This window comes from Cannabis sativa, chromosome 3 (assembly GCF_029168945.1).
Source record: "Cannabis sativa cultivar Pink pepper isolate KNU-18-1 chromosome 3, ASM2916894v1, whole genome shotgun sequence".
NCBI classification, from domain to species: domain Eukaryota; kingdom Viridiplantae; phylum Streptophyta; class Magnoliopsida; order Rosales; family Cannabaceae; genus Cannabis; species Cannabis sativa.
The window spans coordinates 4,790,727-4,807,005 of NC_083603.1; the positions used below are offsets into that span (position 1 = coordinate 4,790,727).

The window sequence follows — 16,279 nt, forward strand, 5'->3', positions numbered from 1 at the left end:
CATGAAGTGTTAGTGTTGTCCATTTTGAAATCGTGTTAGTGTTGTCCATTTTGAAATCTGAAGAAGAAGAAGAAGAAGATCCCCAAATAAAAAAAAATAATGACAAGTATGATTAATTTATATATATGACCAATTTTGTTGGTGAAATATTTCTTAAATCAAATGTCTCTTTCAACTGAGAGATTAGCCTATAATTGTATCAGTTCAATAATTTTTATAGCAAAAATCCTCCCAGTCGTTATTAAACTGAATCAATGGCCATAATCATAGGCTATAATTATTTATAATAAAAAGTATTTAGATGTAAATTCTCCATTTCTTGAGGCTGCATCCCTTTAGATGGGTTGATTATCTTCATTGGCGATTTCTTCAACAGGTGCAGAGTGTACTCTAGCGCTAGCCATTGGGTTAGTTCTGTGCGCGTGGCAAATAATTTTCACGACACACAGAATGAGAGTTAGTAGCACCAAAAGAACCACCAAAACAATCAGAACGACATTCACGGAATCCTTCTTCAGAGATTCTCACGAACCCATGAAGTGTTAGTGTTTTCCATTTTGAAATCCGTCACAATATTAAATTAAAATTAGAACAAGTAAAGAAGAAATAGAAGAAGAAGCAATCTTCTCTTGTCTATAATAGGACAATACAAACTAATATTTACTTTATAATTTTAGAATCATTATACTAATCTTTTTAGAAATATTTATGAATATACTGATTATGAGGTATATAATTGAATATATTATTGAGTGTGTGATGCATTTATTATACAGTGTCGACTAAAGGGTGAGGCAGCAAGGGCCACTGCTCTAGGCCCCCCAACCCAAAGAGGCCCAATTAGGCCCTAGAGGCTCGATTAGGCCCAAATCAAATGTATCTTAAAAAAATAATCCAATTTAATACGTTTTTTTTTTATTTATTTTAATAAATATTTATATTTGCCTATTATATATGTATAAATAATTAATTGTATAAATTATTTTTTTAGGCTACACTTAAAAATTTTATCGTAGGCCCAGCCGGAAGTGTGCTCCATTTACTCTGGCGCTAGCCATTGGGTTAGTTCTGAGCGCATGACAAATAATTGTCACGACACACAGAATGAGAGTTAGTAGCACCAAAAGTACCACCAAAACGATCAGAACGACATTCACGGAATCCTTCTTCAGAGGGTTCTCACGAACCCATGAAGTGTTAGTGTTGTCCATTTTGAAATCGTGTTAGTGTTGTCCATTTTGAAATCTGAAGAAGAAGAAGAAAAAGATCCCCAAATAAAAAAAAAAATAATGACAAGTATGATTAATTTATATATATGACCAATTTTGTTGGTGAAATATTTCTTAAATCAAATGTCTCTTTCAACTGAGAGATTAGCCTATAATTGTATCAGTTCAATAATTTTTATAGCAAAAATCCTCCCAGTCGTTATTAAACTGAATCAATGGCCATGATCATAGGCTATAATTATTTATAATAAAAAGTATTTAGATGTAAATTCTCCATTTCTTGAGGCTGCATCCCTTTAGATGGGTTGATTATCTTCATTGGCGATTTCTTCAACAGGTGCAGGGTGTACTCTAGTGCTAGCCATTGGGTTAGTTCTGTGCGCGTGGCAAATAATTTTCACGACACACAGAATGAGAGTTAGTAGCACCAAAAGTACCACCAAAACAATCAGAACGACATTCACGGAATCCTTCTTCAGAGATTCTCACGAACCCATGAAGTGTTAGTGTTGTCCATTTTGAAATCCGTCACAATATTAAATTAAAATTAGAACAAGTAAAGAAGAAATAGAAGAAGAAGCAATCTTCTCTTGTCTATAATAGGACAATACAAACTAATATTTACTTTATAATTTTAGAATCATTATACTAATCTTTTTAGAAATATTTATGAATATACTGATTATGAGGTATATAATTGAATATATTATTGAGTGTGTGATGCATTTATTATACAGTGTCGACTAAAGGGTGAGGCAGCAAGGGCCACTGCTCTAGGCCCCCCAACCCAAAGAGGCCCAATTAGGCCCTAGAGGCTCGATTAGGCCCAAATCAAATGTATCTTAAAAAAATAATCCAATTTAATACGTTTTTTTTATTTATTTTAATAAATATTTATATTTGCCTATTATATATGTATAAATAATTAATTGTATAAATTATTTTTTTAGGCTACACTTAAAAATTTTATCGTAGGCCCAGCCGGAAGTGTGCTCCATTTACTCTGGCGCTAGCCATTGGGTTAGTTCTGAGCGCATGACAAATAATTGTCACGACACACAGAATGAGAGTTAGTAGCACCAAAAGTACCACCAAAACGATTAGAACGACATTCACGGAATCCTTCTTCAGAGGGTTCTCACGAACCCATGAAGTGTTAGTGTTGTCCATTTTGAAATCGTGTTAGTGTTGTCCATTTTGAAATCTGAAGAAGAAGAAGAAGAAGAAGAAGAAGAAGAAGAAGAAGAAAAAGAAGAAGAAGAAGAAGAAGAAGAAGAAGAAGAAGAAGAAGAAGAAGATCCCAAAAAAAAAAATAATGACAAGTATGATTAATTTATATATATATGACCAATTTTGTTGGTGAAATATTTCTTAAATCAAATGTCTCTTTCAACTGAGAGATTAGCCTATAATTGTATCAGTTCAATAATTTTTATAGCAAAAATCCTCCCAGTCGTTATTATACTGAATCAATGGCCATGATCATAGGCTATAATTATTTATAATAAAAAGTATTTAGATGTAAATTCTCCATTTCTTGAGGCTGCATCCCTTTAGATGGGTTGATTATCTTCATTGGCGATTTCTTCAACAGGTGCAGGGTGTACTCTAGCGCTAGCCATTGGGTTAGTTCTGTGCGCGTGGCAAATAATTGTCACGACACACAGAATGAGAGTTAGTAGCACCAAAAGTACCACCAAAACAATCAGAACGACATTCACGGAATCCTTCTTCAAAGATTCTCACGAACCCATGAAGTGTTAGTGTTGTCCATTTTGAAATCTGTCACAATATTAAATTAAAATTAGAACAAGTAAAGAAGAAATAGAAGAAGAAGCAATCTTCTCTTGTCTATAATAGGACAATACAAACTAATATTTACTTTATAATTTTAGAATCATTATACTAATCTTTTTAGAAATATTTATGAATATACTGATTATGAGGTATATAATTAAATATATTATTGAGTGTGTGATGCATTTATTATACAGTGTCGACTAAAGGGTGAGGCAGCAAGGGCCACTGCTCTAGGCCCCCCAACCCAAAGAGGCCCAATTAGGCCCTAGAGGCTCGATTAGGCCCAAATCAAATGTATCTTAAAAAGATAATCCAATTTAATACTTTTTTTTTCTTATTTATTTTAATAAATATTTATATTTGCCTATTATATATGTATAAATAATTAATTGTATAAATTATTTTTTTAGGCTCCACTTAAAAATTTTATCGTAGGTCCAGCCGGAAGTGTGCTCCATTTACTCTGGCGCTAGCCATTGGCTTAGTTCTGAGCGCATGACAAATAATTGTCACGACACACAGAATGAGAGTTAGTAGCACCAAAAGTACCACCAAAACGATCAGAACGACATTCACGGAATCCTTCTTCAGAGGGTTCTCACGAACCCATGAAGTGTTAGTGTTGTCCATTTTGAAATCGTGTTAGTGTTGTCCATTTTGAAATCTGAAGAAGAAGAAGAAGATCCCCAAAAAAAAAATATTGACAAGTATGATTAATTTATATATATATATATATGACCAATTTTGTTGGTGAAATATTTCTTAAATCAAATGTCTCTTTCTACGTGAAAGATTAGCCTATAATTGTATCAGTTCAATAATTTTTATAGCAAAAATCCTCCCAGTCGTTATTAAACTGAATCAATGGCCATGATCATAGCCTATAATTATTTATAATAAAAAGTATTTAGATGTAAATTCTCCATTTCTTGAGGCTGCATCCATTTAGATTGGTTGATTATCTTCATTGGCGATTTCTTCAACAAGTGCAGGGTGTACTCTAGCGCTAGCCATTGGGTTAGTTCTGTGTGCGTGGCAAATAATTGTCACGACACACAGAATGAGAGTTAGTAGCACCAAAAGTACCACCAAAACAATTAGAACAACATTCATGGAATCCTTCTTCAGAGATTCTCACGAACCCATGAAGTGTTAGTGTTGTCCATTTTGAAATCTGTCACAATATTAAATTAAAATTAGAACAAGTAAAGAAGAAATAGAAGAAGAAGCAATCTTCTCTTGTCTATAATAGGACAATACAAACTAATATTTACTTTATAATTTTAGAATCATTATATTAATTTTTTTAGAAATATTTATGAATATACTGATTATGAGGTATATAATTGAATATATTATTGAGTGTGTGATGCATTTATTATACAGTGTCGACTAAACGGTGGGGCAGCAAGGGCCACTGCCCTAGGCCCCCCAACCCAAAGAGGCCCAATTAGGCCCTAGAGACTCGATTAGGCCCAAATCAAATGTAGCTTAAGAAAATAATTCAATTTAATACTTTTTTTCTCATTTATTTTAATAAATATTTATATTTGCCTATTATATATGTATATATAATTAATTGTATAGAGTATTTTTTTAGGCTCCATTTACAAATTTTGTTGTAGGCTCCCTCAATGATTGAGACGACCCTCATTATGCTTACTTCTTAGTCAACAATGAAAAAAATATTAATGGGATTCAAATGCACCTTGTTGATATAGAGAGTACCAATCAATCAATTTAAGCTCTCTTCAACTGTGTAGTACCAATCAATCCATTTAAGCTCTCTTCAACTATGTAGTCCCATACTTACTTGGAGAATAATGGGATTCGAATAAATGTTCATGTGGGCACTGCTTTAATTGATATGTACTGCAAATGTGGTAGCATGGAGAATGCTCGTCTGGTTTTCGATAGTATTCAAGACAAGGATGTTGTGGCTTGGAATTCAATGATTGTTGGGTATGAAATGCATGGTTTTAGCCAAGATGCACTAGAATTGTTCAATGAAATGCTTGAAATCGAATACTACCCTGGCGACATAAGCTTCATCGGTGTATTGAGTGCCTGTGCTTATGCTGGTATTATCGAATTTAATTATATAATATTGGTGCAAGTTGTTATAAATTTGAATATTTTGTCATCGATCCACTTTTAGTGATATCTTTAAGGATTGTAAACAACTTTTGTTTTTTATTAATGATGTCTCTTTACGTTTTGTCAAATAATCTGTCAATTGGATTGTTCACTTTATGGTTAAATCGTCTCGTTTATATGCTGATCTTATTTATTCAGAGTATGATATCTCTTTTGATATTGATGACATTGTTGAGGCCAAATTGGTCTAATTGAATAAAAACTTTTAGTTAAAAAAAAACACATACAACTAAAAGAAAAAGTCATCCCTTTAAAAAGAAAAAAAAAACAAAAAAGATTATAAAAGTTGTGGTCTTACCTAACAAACTTAACTCTTATAAACCTTGACAAATATTAAAACTCTATTCATGGTCTTATTTTATTTGTCCAATAGACTATGCTTGTTAGAAGTTTTTATTTTAATTTTTGTCTTTAGTTATTTTTAAATAAAATAAAATCAGAAAGTATCATATATTTTATATGTATATGACATTGTAGATGAATTATTATTGTCTTACTTGGACCAATTCAATTTATTTTGATATAAATTAGAAAAGAGAAATGCTAAAGGCATCTTAAGGTGCCAAAATGTCATAGTACTTTTAATATCGAAAAAACTACTAACTAATTATAAAGTGTCAAGACTGTAGTGTGAAAGTCCATAGCTTAGCTCTAACAAATCTTCAAGGAAAACCAATTTGAAAGAAAGGTGATGGCTGAGTTTATTCTTACTCCAATTGCTCGATTAATCATTGATCGTTTGGAATCTGCAGCTGTGAAACAAATCTCATCGATTTGGGGTGTGAAAGATGAGGTTGAGCAACTCAAACTAACCATTTCAACAATCCAAGCTGTGCTTATGGATGCAGAGACACAACAATGAAGTTCAACATTGGCTCCAAAGGCTCAGTGGTTCTGTTCATGATGCAGACAACTTAATGGACGAGATCAACACTAGAGCTTTGCAACAACGAATCATGTCTCCAAATGTTTGTTCATTGTTCAAAAAAAATAAACACAAACAGTCAGATAACAATATAGCGACCTCAGCTCCTTACAACAATTACATTTCATTGATAAAATTTAGAGTTGTTGAGTCTTTTTGGAACACCTGTGCCGACAAACTAGGAGGCTCTAAACTTTAATCAATCGATCAATACTATCTATTATCATAGTGTTTTTCTCAAAAATACATAAGTTTTTTTTGTTTATCAAAATACTATAAACCAACTAGACACCCTCTGAAATTGAATGATGAGTCTAGAGAAAATACAATCAAACTATGAACGATGACTATGAACGGCCTGTCAAACTATGAAACAATGCTTAGGAGCCGAAAGTTTGCAACACCATGTTTCCAAGTTAGAGAATAATATCGTTCCCACACCTTCTTAGACAAATCTTAATGGGGTGTTTCTGTCGTTTGATTTCATTATTATCTACAGATAAAGACTTTTTTTTCTGGCTCCAATGCACTTGCTTATCGATTTAAGATGAGTAATAGGATAAAGGACATCAAGAAGAAACTAGCCAAAATCTGTGATGATAGAAAGTTTCATTTGGAAGAAAAACATGAAGAGACACAGATTATTCGAAGAGCAAGAGCTGATACGCACTCGTATGTGCGTCAAGAAGAAGTTATTGGGAGGGAGGAAGATATATCAGCTATTATAAGTATGCTTTTATCGGATCGTTGTGAAGAGAATGTATCAATGATTTTCGTTTGTGGCATAGGAGGATTAGGAAAAACTACACTTGCTAAGAGCGTTTTTAATGAGGAGCGAATCCAGAATCATTTTGAGTTAACAATGTGGGTATGTGTGGCTGATAATTTTGACTTAAAACTAATTTTGAAAAGTATCATTAAGGTTGAGGGAGACATGAGAATGGAAGAACTGCAAAAGAAGCTTCGAGAAGTGCTTGGTGGTAAGCGGTATTTTCTTGTACTAGATGATGTATGGGAGGAAAATCGTGCTAAGTGGTTGGAATTGGAAGAGTTGATAAGAAATGGTGCAAAAGGAAGTAGAGTTTTGGTAACAACTCGGAGTAAAAAGATTGCTAATTTCACATCTAGCAAAGGTCAATTGCATAAATTGGGGATACTTAACCAAGATCAATCTTGGACTTTGTTTAAAAGGATGGCTTTTAAAAATGGACAAGAGCCACAAAACTCTAATATTGTGAAGATTGGAAAGGAGATTGTTGAAAGGTGCAAAGGGGTTCCACTAGCTATAAGAACAACAGGAAATTTGTTGTACAATGAAAATTTAGAATCAAAGTGGTCATCTTTGAATAAAGAATTTTCAAAAATACCTCAAGCAAGTGAAGAGGATATTATGCCTACCCTTAGATTGAACTATGATCATCTACCTTCTCATTTGAGACTTTGTCTTGCCTACTGTAGTCTATTTCCTAAAGACTATAAAATTAAGGTGGGAACATTAGTTAAGCTTTGGATGGCACAAGGATTTCTTAACTTATTGAATACAGTTGAAGATCAATGTTTGGAGGAGGTGGGATATGAATGTTTTATGAATTTAGTGGAAGGATCATTTTTCCAAGATGTTGAAGTAGATGAATGGGGCATTATAACATGTTGCAAGATGCATGATCTCATGCGTGATCTCATGCATGATCTTGCAATACTTGTGTCTGGTGCAAAATGTGCTACTTTTCCTTCAAATTGTCAAGGAAACTTCATCAATGAAAATACTCACCATTTGTCCTTTGAACACCATGTTCACTCTGTAAGTAAAACTTTTCTGGTTCAAGCAAGTAAGGCGCGAACAATTCTTTTGCTCGATGAATGTTGTTTCAAAGGCGAGCTAGATGCAGTGGTATTGCATTTCAAGTTGATACGCGCTTTGAGTTTGAAATGGTTATTTGACGATTCGTTGGATTCAATTTGTAAATTGAAACATTTGAGATATTTGCATATTTTACGAGTAACTATAAAGCTACTTCCAGATTCATTTACTAATTTGGTGAATTTGCAAACACTTAAATTCAGTAATTGCCCAATGCTCAGAGAATTGCCTAGAGACATTGAGAAACTTATCAATCTTAGGCATCTTGAAATTTTTCATTGTATTGATTTGGAGTATATGCCATGTGGAATAGGCCAGCTGACTAATCTTCAGACTTTATCAACGTACGTATTGAGGAACAAGAACAAGAACAAGATACATGTCCCGAAATATGTTGGCGAACTAAAAGATTTGTTGAGATTGAATAATTTGAGAGGTAAATTGGAAGGTTTAAATGTGAGCCATGCCATAGAAGAATATGGGAGTTCGAGCTTAAAGAATAAACAATACCTTAAATCATTGAGTTTGGAGTGGGAAAATACAAATGTTGAAATTGGTGAAATGTCAATGGATGTCCTTCAACCACACCCAAATCTTCAGGAATTGGAGTTAACATGTTATAAGGGTGTCAAGTTGTCAAGTTGGCTCTCATCACTTACAAACTTAGTCAACTTAACAGTATCCTATTGTCAAAAATGTGAGTATCTAGTTCCATTGAATCAATTACACAGTCTCAAATTTTTGAAACTTAAGAGCTTGATGTCTTTAGATTACATATCCAACAATGATTTGAATCAAGACTTACTTGGTTCAACTTCAACAACAACAACAACATTACTTCCATCTCTGCAGAGACTTGAGTTAGATAATTTGCCTAATCTAAAAGGATGGTGGAAAGAAGTTGATCATTTTTCTTGTACTGCAAATGAAGACAAACACATCTCCTTGCCTTATTTCCCTTGTCTTTTTTCTTTATATATAAAAGATTGTCCTAAGCTGAGTTGCATGCCACTTTACCCACATTTGGAAAAAGAGTTGTATCTATCCCATACTAGCTGGAAGCCTTTGGAAGACACATTAAAAATGGTTATATTCCCTACAACATCTTCTTTTTCTCCTCTCTCCAAATTAAAAAGACTAAGTTTATATGGCATTGAGGATTTAAAATGTCTTCCAGTGGAGTTTAAGAGCCTTACAACTCTCAATGAATTGACTTATTTTAGTTGCAGCAAGTTTAAGGATCTGTGTCCTGGTATTCTACATCTCTCATCACTTAGAGATTTGACAGTGTCAATAAGTGGAAATGGTGATAATGATGGTGATGATGATGATGATGATGGTGACCAAATTATGTGGAAAGCCTTAACTGAAAGAATCCACAAATTAGCACTATGGTCATTTTCGAATCTTCCTAAGGGTATCCAACATCTTAAAAGTCTACAACGACTTTATATTAGGTATTGTGATAGTTTGACAACAATTCCAGAATGGATTGGCAACCTCAAATCACTTAAGGAACTTGAGTTAAGAGGATGTCCTAATCTGACATCATTCCCTGAAGGAATTCAAGGCCTCACCTCTTTGAAATACTTGGAGATTGCAAAATGTCCCAATTTGACATCATTTCCGGAAGGAATTCGAATCGAAGCCTCACCTCTTTGAACCATGTTAGGATTAGTGATAGTCCTGTGTTATTGAAGAGATGCAAAAAGGAAGTAGGTGAAGATTGGGATAAGATTTCTCATATACAACTCTTGAACTTATTTCCAGATCCAAACAAAGAAGATTTCGAGGTACAAACATTAATTAAATATCTATTGTTATTTTTTGACTAAATTAAAACAGAATGTGTATCATTTTATTATTTGATATTGCAGCTGTGCATAAAGTGGATGACATAAAGGCATGCATTTTTGTAACATGCCGCTTCAAGTCTTCATTGGGACTTTACAATGACGGAATGATGACTCTTATACAAGAGGGTCACCCATCCTGAAATTAGTTCAGGTCAAACACGCTTAACCGTGAAGTTTTTTCGTGATAGGATACTGAAATTAATCTCATACCTACACAGTCTCAGAATCATCACACTTGACTTTCTTTAAGCGATGTGGAATAGTACAGCTTACTTGGTATTTTTTCTTACAGATCACGGGACTACTGACTGTCACAATCTTCATCAACAAGTTTTGGCTATGCAGTGTTACAAGAAAGAAAGATAGATATGTATTTAACACATTTATAGATTCAAATCAATGGTATGTTAAAGTTAACTTTCATTTCTAGGAGATTTGATATTAATTGCTGCATTGCTTGGATAAATAAATATTTTGAGGCTGATTATTTTACTTCTTGAATGTGGTATTAATTACTACTCAACTTTAATCTAAACACAGTAATATTGTGTGCAGATTGAATTGTCTTTTACCAAACAATCAACTTTTACCAGTTTATTGAAACCAGAATTTACAAAGGGAATCACGAAGACCCGCGTTAATTAATTAACTCGATTTTTCGATTAGAAGCATTTAATTAAGAAGGATTAGCTGCAATAATACTGTATGTATGTGTCATTTACTGGATGTGTAGTGCAGCTTCAATTAGGGGTTTATCAATCATTTTTTATAGATTTTAATGAAGAACATATCTATTTCATAGTACCACATTAGTTGAATAAGTTTTCTCTAATACCAACCTAGCTATAAAGCAAATAGTTTTATATAGTAATAGTATCTATATTATGTGAAAAATAAAATGAAAACAAAATATGTGAATACACTCTCAATCATATTAGAGTACATTATCCAACACGTTCACTTAGTAATGGTGATATAAAAAGTCTGGAAAGAAGACTCTACTTGCCAAACACTGTCTAATAAATATAATGACGGTTTTTTCTAAGGGTATCAAACATCTTACAAGTCTACCTTAAATTTATAGTTAGCAATTGAAATCTTACATACGCGTGTAGGACACGAACAATAGGCAAGATCCTAGATCTTTGATTAGAGTGAAAGCAATAAAACAAGTGAGTAAATTACGGAATATAAACCAGGAGCTCAAAGAGGTATTCAAAGATTACTAATTGCCATATTTTATTGAATCCAATAGTGGAAATTTAACATAACTACACACTATTAACAAAATAATTATAAAAATCTAATGTAAAATATAAATATACTCTAATTATATATACTATTTATAATTATACCTAATTTTCAAAATTGAAGCTTAGAACAAAATAAACACTCATGAAGTTACACACCACATGTCTACAAAAAGCAACTTATATCACTGGCATTTTGAAAGTTAATAAACATATTACCCATGTGAAAGAAACTGAATTGGTTAGTTTTTATTTAGTTAAGAAAACAGAAGACCAAAAATTCCTAGATAAATCTAAATTCAGAGAACATACAAAAGTGTCTGCTCTACTGTTATTCAGATTAAGTTCTCTTTTATATTTACAAATTATGAAACTAAACAATTTAAAGGAATTTTTTTAACTACCCAAAAAGATAGAATAATTATATTTTTAGGAAATTGAAGTTGGCCATCTCCTTATAATGATAGCCAAATGATTATGTTATGACAAACCTTGCTGCTAATTTGTACTGTACTATACCCAGATGTTGAAACAAGGTGTTGAACCGAATTGCTTTACGTTCTCAGCTCTTTTGAAAGATTGCCCACTTGGGCATGGAAAATTGCTTCATGGTCAAGCGATTAAATTTGGGTTTGATTTTGATTTGTATGTTAGGACTGGACTCATTGATGTTTATGCTAGAGCTGGTGATGTTTGTTCTGCACAACAACTGTTTGTTACAATGCCTAAGAGGAGTTTGGTTTCTTTGACTGCCATGATGACTTGTTATGCTAAGCATGGGAAGCTTGATGAAGCTCGGATGTTGTTTGATGAAATGAGGGACAGAGATTTGGTGTGTTGGAATGTGATGATTGATGGGTATACTCAACATGGGATGCCTAATCAAGCTTTGTTGTTATTTAGGATGATGTTGAGAGAGAGAATAAAGCCTAATGAAGTCACTGTGCTTTCTTTGCTATCTGCTTGTGGTCAGCTTGGAGCTTTGGAGTCTGGTAAGTGGCTTCATACTTACATGGAGAGTAATGGGATTCGAATAAATGTTCATGTGGGCACTGCTTTAATTGATATGTACTGCAAATGTGGTAGTGTGGAGAATGCTCGTCTGGTTTTCGATAGTATTCAAGACAAGGATGTTGAGGCTTGGAATTCAATGATTGTTGGGTATGCAATGCATGGTTTTAGCCAAGATGCACTAGAGTTGTTCAATGAAATGCTTGAAATCGGATACTACCCTAGCGACATTAGCTTCATCGGTGTCTTGAGTGCCTGCGCTTATGCTGGTTTGGTCGAAGATTGAGCATTATGGATGTATGGTAAATCTTCTTAGCCGTGCAGGGCATCTAGAGGAAGCTTATGAACTCATCAAGAACATGAAAATCGATCCTGATCCGGTCTTGTGGGGGACTTTACTTGGTGCATGTAGACTCCACAACAATGCTAAGTATCTTGTAAGACATGATCTTGCAAACTCAGGGACATATATTCTTCTTTCAAACATATATTATGCTGCAGTTGGAAATTGGGAAGGGGTTGCAAAAGAGAGTGGGATTCAAAAGGAGCCCGGTTGTAGCTCAATTGAAGTGAATAATAAGGTACATGAATTTCTTGCAGGGGATAAGAAACACCCAAAAAGCAAAGAAATATACAAGATGTTGGAAGAGATGAATGGTTGGCTTAAGGCTCAAGGCTACACCCTACATACAGATATTGTATTACATGATTTGGGTGAGAGACAAATGGAACAATCTCTCCAAGTTCACAGTGATTACTGGTGATTTTGCTATACTTATTTTGTGTATGCTAATGTAAAAAAAAAAAAAAAATCATCTAAATTATAAATGTAACACTAGAAATATGCATTATTGTAACACTAGATCGTGAATATTTCCAGTGTTACAATAATACTATATTTTATTTTTACAAATTTATATTTTAAAATCCGTAAAAATTTGGAAAATTAAAAAATTGGAATATATATATATATATATAAAATAATACTATATTATATAATTTATAAATAAAAGTAGACAACTAATATAATGATATTTAACCTCTCCAAAACATTGATCCCACTACCATAACATTACTTCAAGAGAAAGCAATTTATCAGTTAGGTTTACATGATTTGTTTTGTTAATTTATTTATTTATAAAATTTAGTGATTATTTCTATAATACCATTATCATTATTGTCTAGATTCTATTGTTTTTATAATAATAATAATCATATGAGACAACAACACGTATAGACCCTAAAAAATATTACACATTAGCATCACATGGCCATTCTATGCATTTTTATGAATAAAATAAAAGAAAGAAAAAATAAATATTTCTTTTTCAATAGCCTTATTGCAAAAGCTCAAAAGACTATAAAACAAAAAAAGAAATAAGTATAAAGATAAGGTTCTCACCACAAAAGGGACTTGAATTGAGATAATGTGTTTGATGTTATGGTGTTATTGGGTGAAAGTGTTATTCATAAAAGTAATGGCTCAACAAAAAATTGGTTTTAATTTATACTTAAATAATTATACAATTAAGATAAAAAATTAAAAGTAAAATATTTTTTAAGTTCTAGTAAATTAAGCATCATTTTCTTACACAGTCTAATTACATGTAAAAATAATTTTAATTATTTAATTAAAACAAAAAAAAAAAAAAAAAACATGTCCACTAGCAATTGCAAAAATAATGAAGCACATAATAAAATAATTAAATTAGAGAAAAGAAATGGTAAAATTGGCCCAAATTATGAGTAAACACTTTTATATTCCCATCTTTGAGACAAAATTGATTATTCTAATTATTTTATTAATATTAAAAGAAAAATAAAATAAGAGAAAACATAACATTAAGATAAGGAACGTTTTGATCGGAGAAACGTTGTCTTGTTGGCGAGGAGAATTGGTAGGCCCGTCCTTGGGCATAGGCGGGCTTGGCCTGTGCCTAGTGCCCATCTAACCCAAAGTTCAAATTTTTTTTCTCTAGTTTAAAATTATACATTTTTTTTTTTACTAATTTTAAAAAATACTACATTTTTTTTTAAATAAGGACTTAAAAATATTTTTTGTCTTATGATCTACTAAATTTTAAGGCTGGCCCTAAGAATTAGAAACGCATGGAGGATCGGCAGAGAAGAACCAATACCAAAAAAGAATCAAAGAAAATCCTAAATAACATTTATTTAATTACTAAAATCCTTAACTTACCTATAATAAATCTTTGCCAAGTCCCAAATAGATAGAAATGTATGGACTTCAGCCACTAAAATTAACTTAGTGGTGAAGCTCAAGACCTTTAAGCTATTAATTGATGGTAAAATACTATTATATATATCCTACACTCAAAAAAAAATATTATGAAATTTTAAACAAAAAAAAAAAAACTAAGAATAACCTTTAAAAATTTTAAACTAGAATTAAGTATTAACGCAATACTATTTCCATTACATTCATAATGATTACACTATAAATATTAGTTCTTGGGTTTCATTTATGGGGTCCAAACTTTGGTGCATCAATGCTTGGTTTCAACTCTGAGAGTTTAGGTTTTGTCCCGGGGATAAAATTTCACCTCAATTTTTTTTATATTTTTAAATCATTGAATCTAAAATTTAAAAAATATATCACACATTCTCTTTTGTTTTTTAATTTATAAACATTAAATAGCATTACAAACAATTCTTAAAAATATCTTTTACTTTCAAAATTTAAATTTTAATTTCTAAATCACTAATTAAAAAAATAAAAAAAAAAACACATAATTTTTTAATCACAAACCAATTAACCCTTAACCGACGATATCCTCTCTTCTCACTCTCCCTTTCACCCATTGTTTTCTTCCACTTCCAGCTCTCACATCCTCTCATTTCCTACTTTTTTTTAAGCGTTTATATATTACATTGCATAATTTGGGACTTGAACCCAGGACCTCGAACACACACGCACCCTCCTATGACCACTTGAGCTAGCCTCAAGTGGTTCTCTCATCTCCTACTCAATCTCATAGTTTCTTTCCTTGTTTTTTTTTAAAGGAATATGTCTTATTTTGTGCAAATCATTAATAAACAAATTAATAAAAAAGACTCATTATATATGTATATATTAGAGCGGGTATAGGACGGTGTATAATACCCGCTCTATACCCATATATATATATGTGGTGCGATTATTTTCTGTTCCAATTATTTTTCCCATTTGAACAATTTTTTCCTTCATCATTCAAATTAAATAACTATGAGTATCCGTAAGCATTCATTATATTATTATTATTATTATATATAATACATTTAATTTACTAAAGTCCAATTAATTTTGGCAAACTATGATGACCTAATTGTTTCAATATAAAAGAAAATTTAGACAAACCAAAAAAGTTTTGACAAATTTGATTCATCAATGCTTTGTAGTTTTAAACCGATCTCTAAATCAACCATAAACACCAATGTATACACTTTTCATAGTAATATATTATTGCCCTTTGATTTTGTGTGTTGAATGTTCTTTTTATAAGTATTTTTTATTTTTTATTTTTGAATATAAGATCTTATTTGTGAAAGACCATATCACAAAATTAATATTCTTTATAGTGATATTATTCAATATTATTTTTTTTCTAAAAAAACCATAAACTTATGAACTACCAATTAAGCTCATGTGTTTTGTCCTAATATTGTATTTTACAAAAATCAAATCAAAAAATATATGATTTGTTTTGTGAGTACATATCCCAAATTATTATTATTTTTTTTTCTATAAATATTTATGAAACATATTTTTTTTCTCTTTTCATTGAATTGGGAGTCTTTTATTAAGGAAATAGAAAGATTAAAACACAACTACCATGTTTGCCCCAATGGTAACACAATCAACAAAAAGGTTATAATTTGGCTAAAAAACAATTAATGAGCTAAAATGTTAGCCTCCTAAAACAAAACCTAAGAAATTATTATTATGGCTATGAATCATGTTTTTAATGCCCTAGACAATATCATCAATATCTCCCCAATAGCTATTAAATATTGAAGAAATAATTTTTGTACAAACTCATTCAATATAGAAATTATCAAACTTTTAGATTTTTTTTTTCTTTTCAAAAATCCCCCCTTAATATTTATGCTATGATTATTGGTATGATTTTATATGGAGTAAATGTAATTTCTTTTGTAAGAGGATAAATGAAAATTAAAATATGTAAAAA

General features: G+C 31.7%; 1 protein-coding gene and 1 pseudogene across 1 annotated transcript; both read left to right on the plus strand.

Moving 5' to 3' along the window:
• Positions 1-5,877: 5,877 nt before the first annotated feature.
• On the plus strand, positions 5,878-9,634 carry LOC133035861 (putative disease resistance protein RGA4). The gene is made up of 3 exons (XM_061112290.1): positions 5,878-5,979; positions 6,035-6,154; positions 6,611-9,634. The coding sequence occupies exons 1-3, from the start codon at positions 5,878-5,880 to the stop codon at positions 9,632-9,634; spliced, it is 3,246 nt and encodes a 1,081-aa protein (XP_060968273.1).
• A 1,100-nt stretch (positions 9,635-10,734) lies between these two features.
• On the plus strand, positions 10,735-12,912 carry LOC115709127 (pentatricopeptide repeat-containing protein ELI1, chloroplastic-like; annotated as a pseudogene).
• The last annotated feature ends 3,367 nt before the right edge of the window (positions 12,913-16,279 follow it).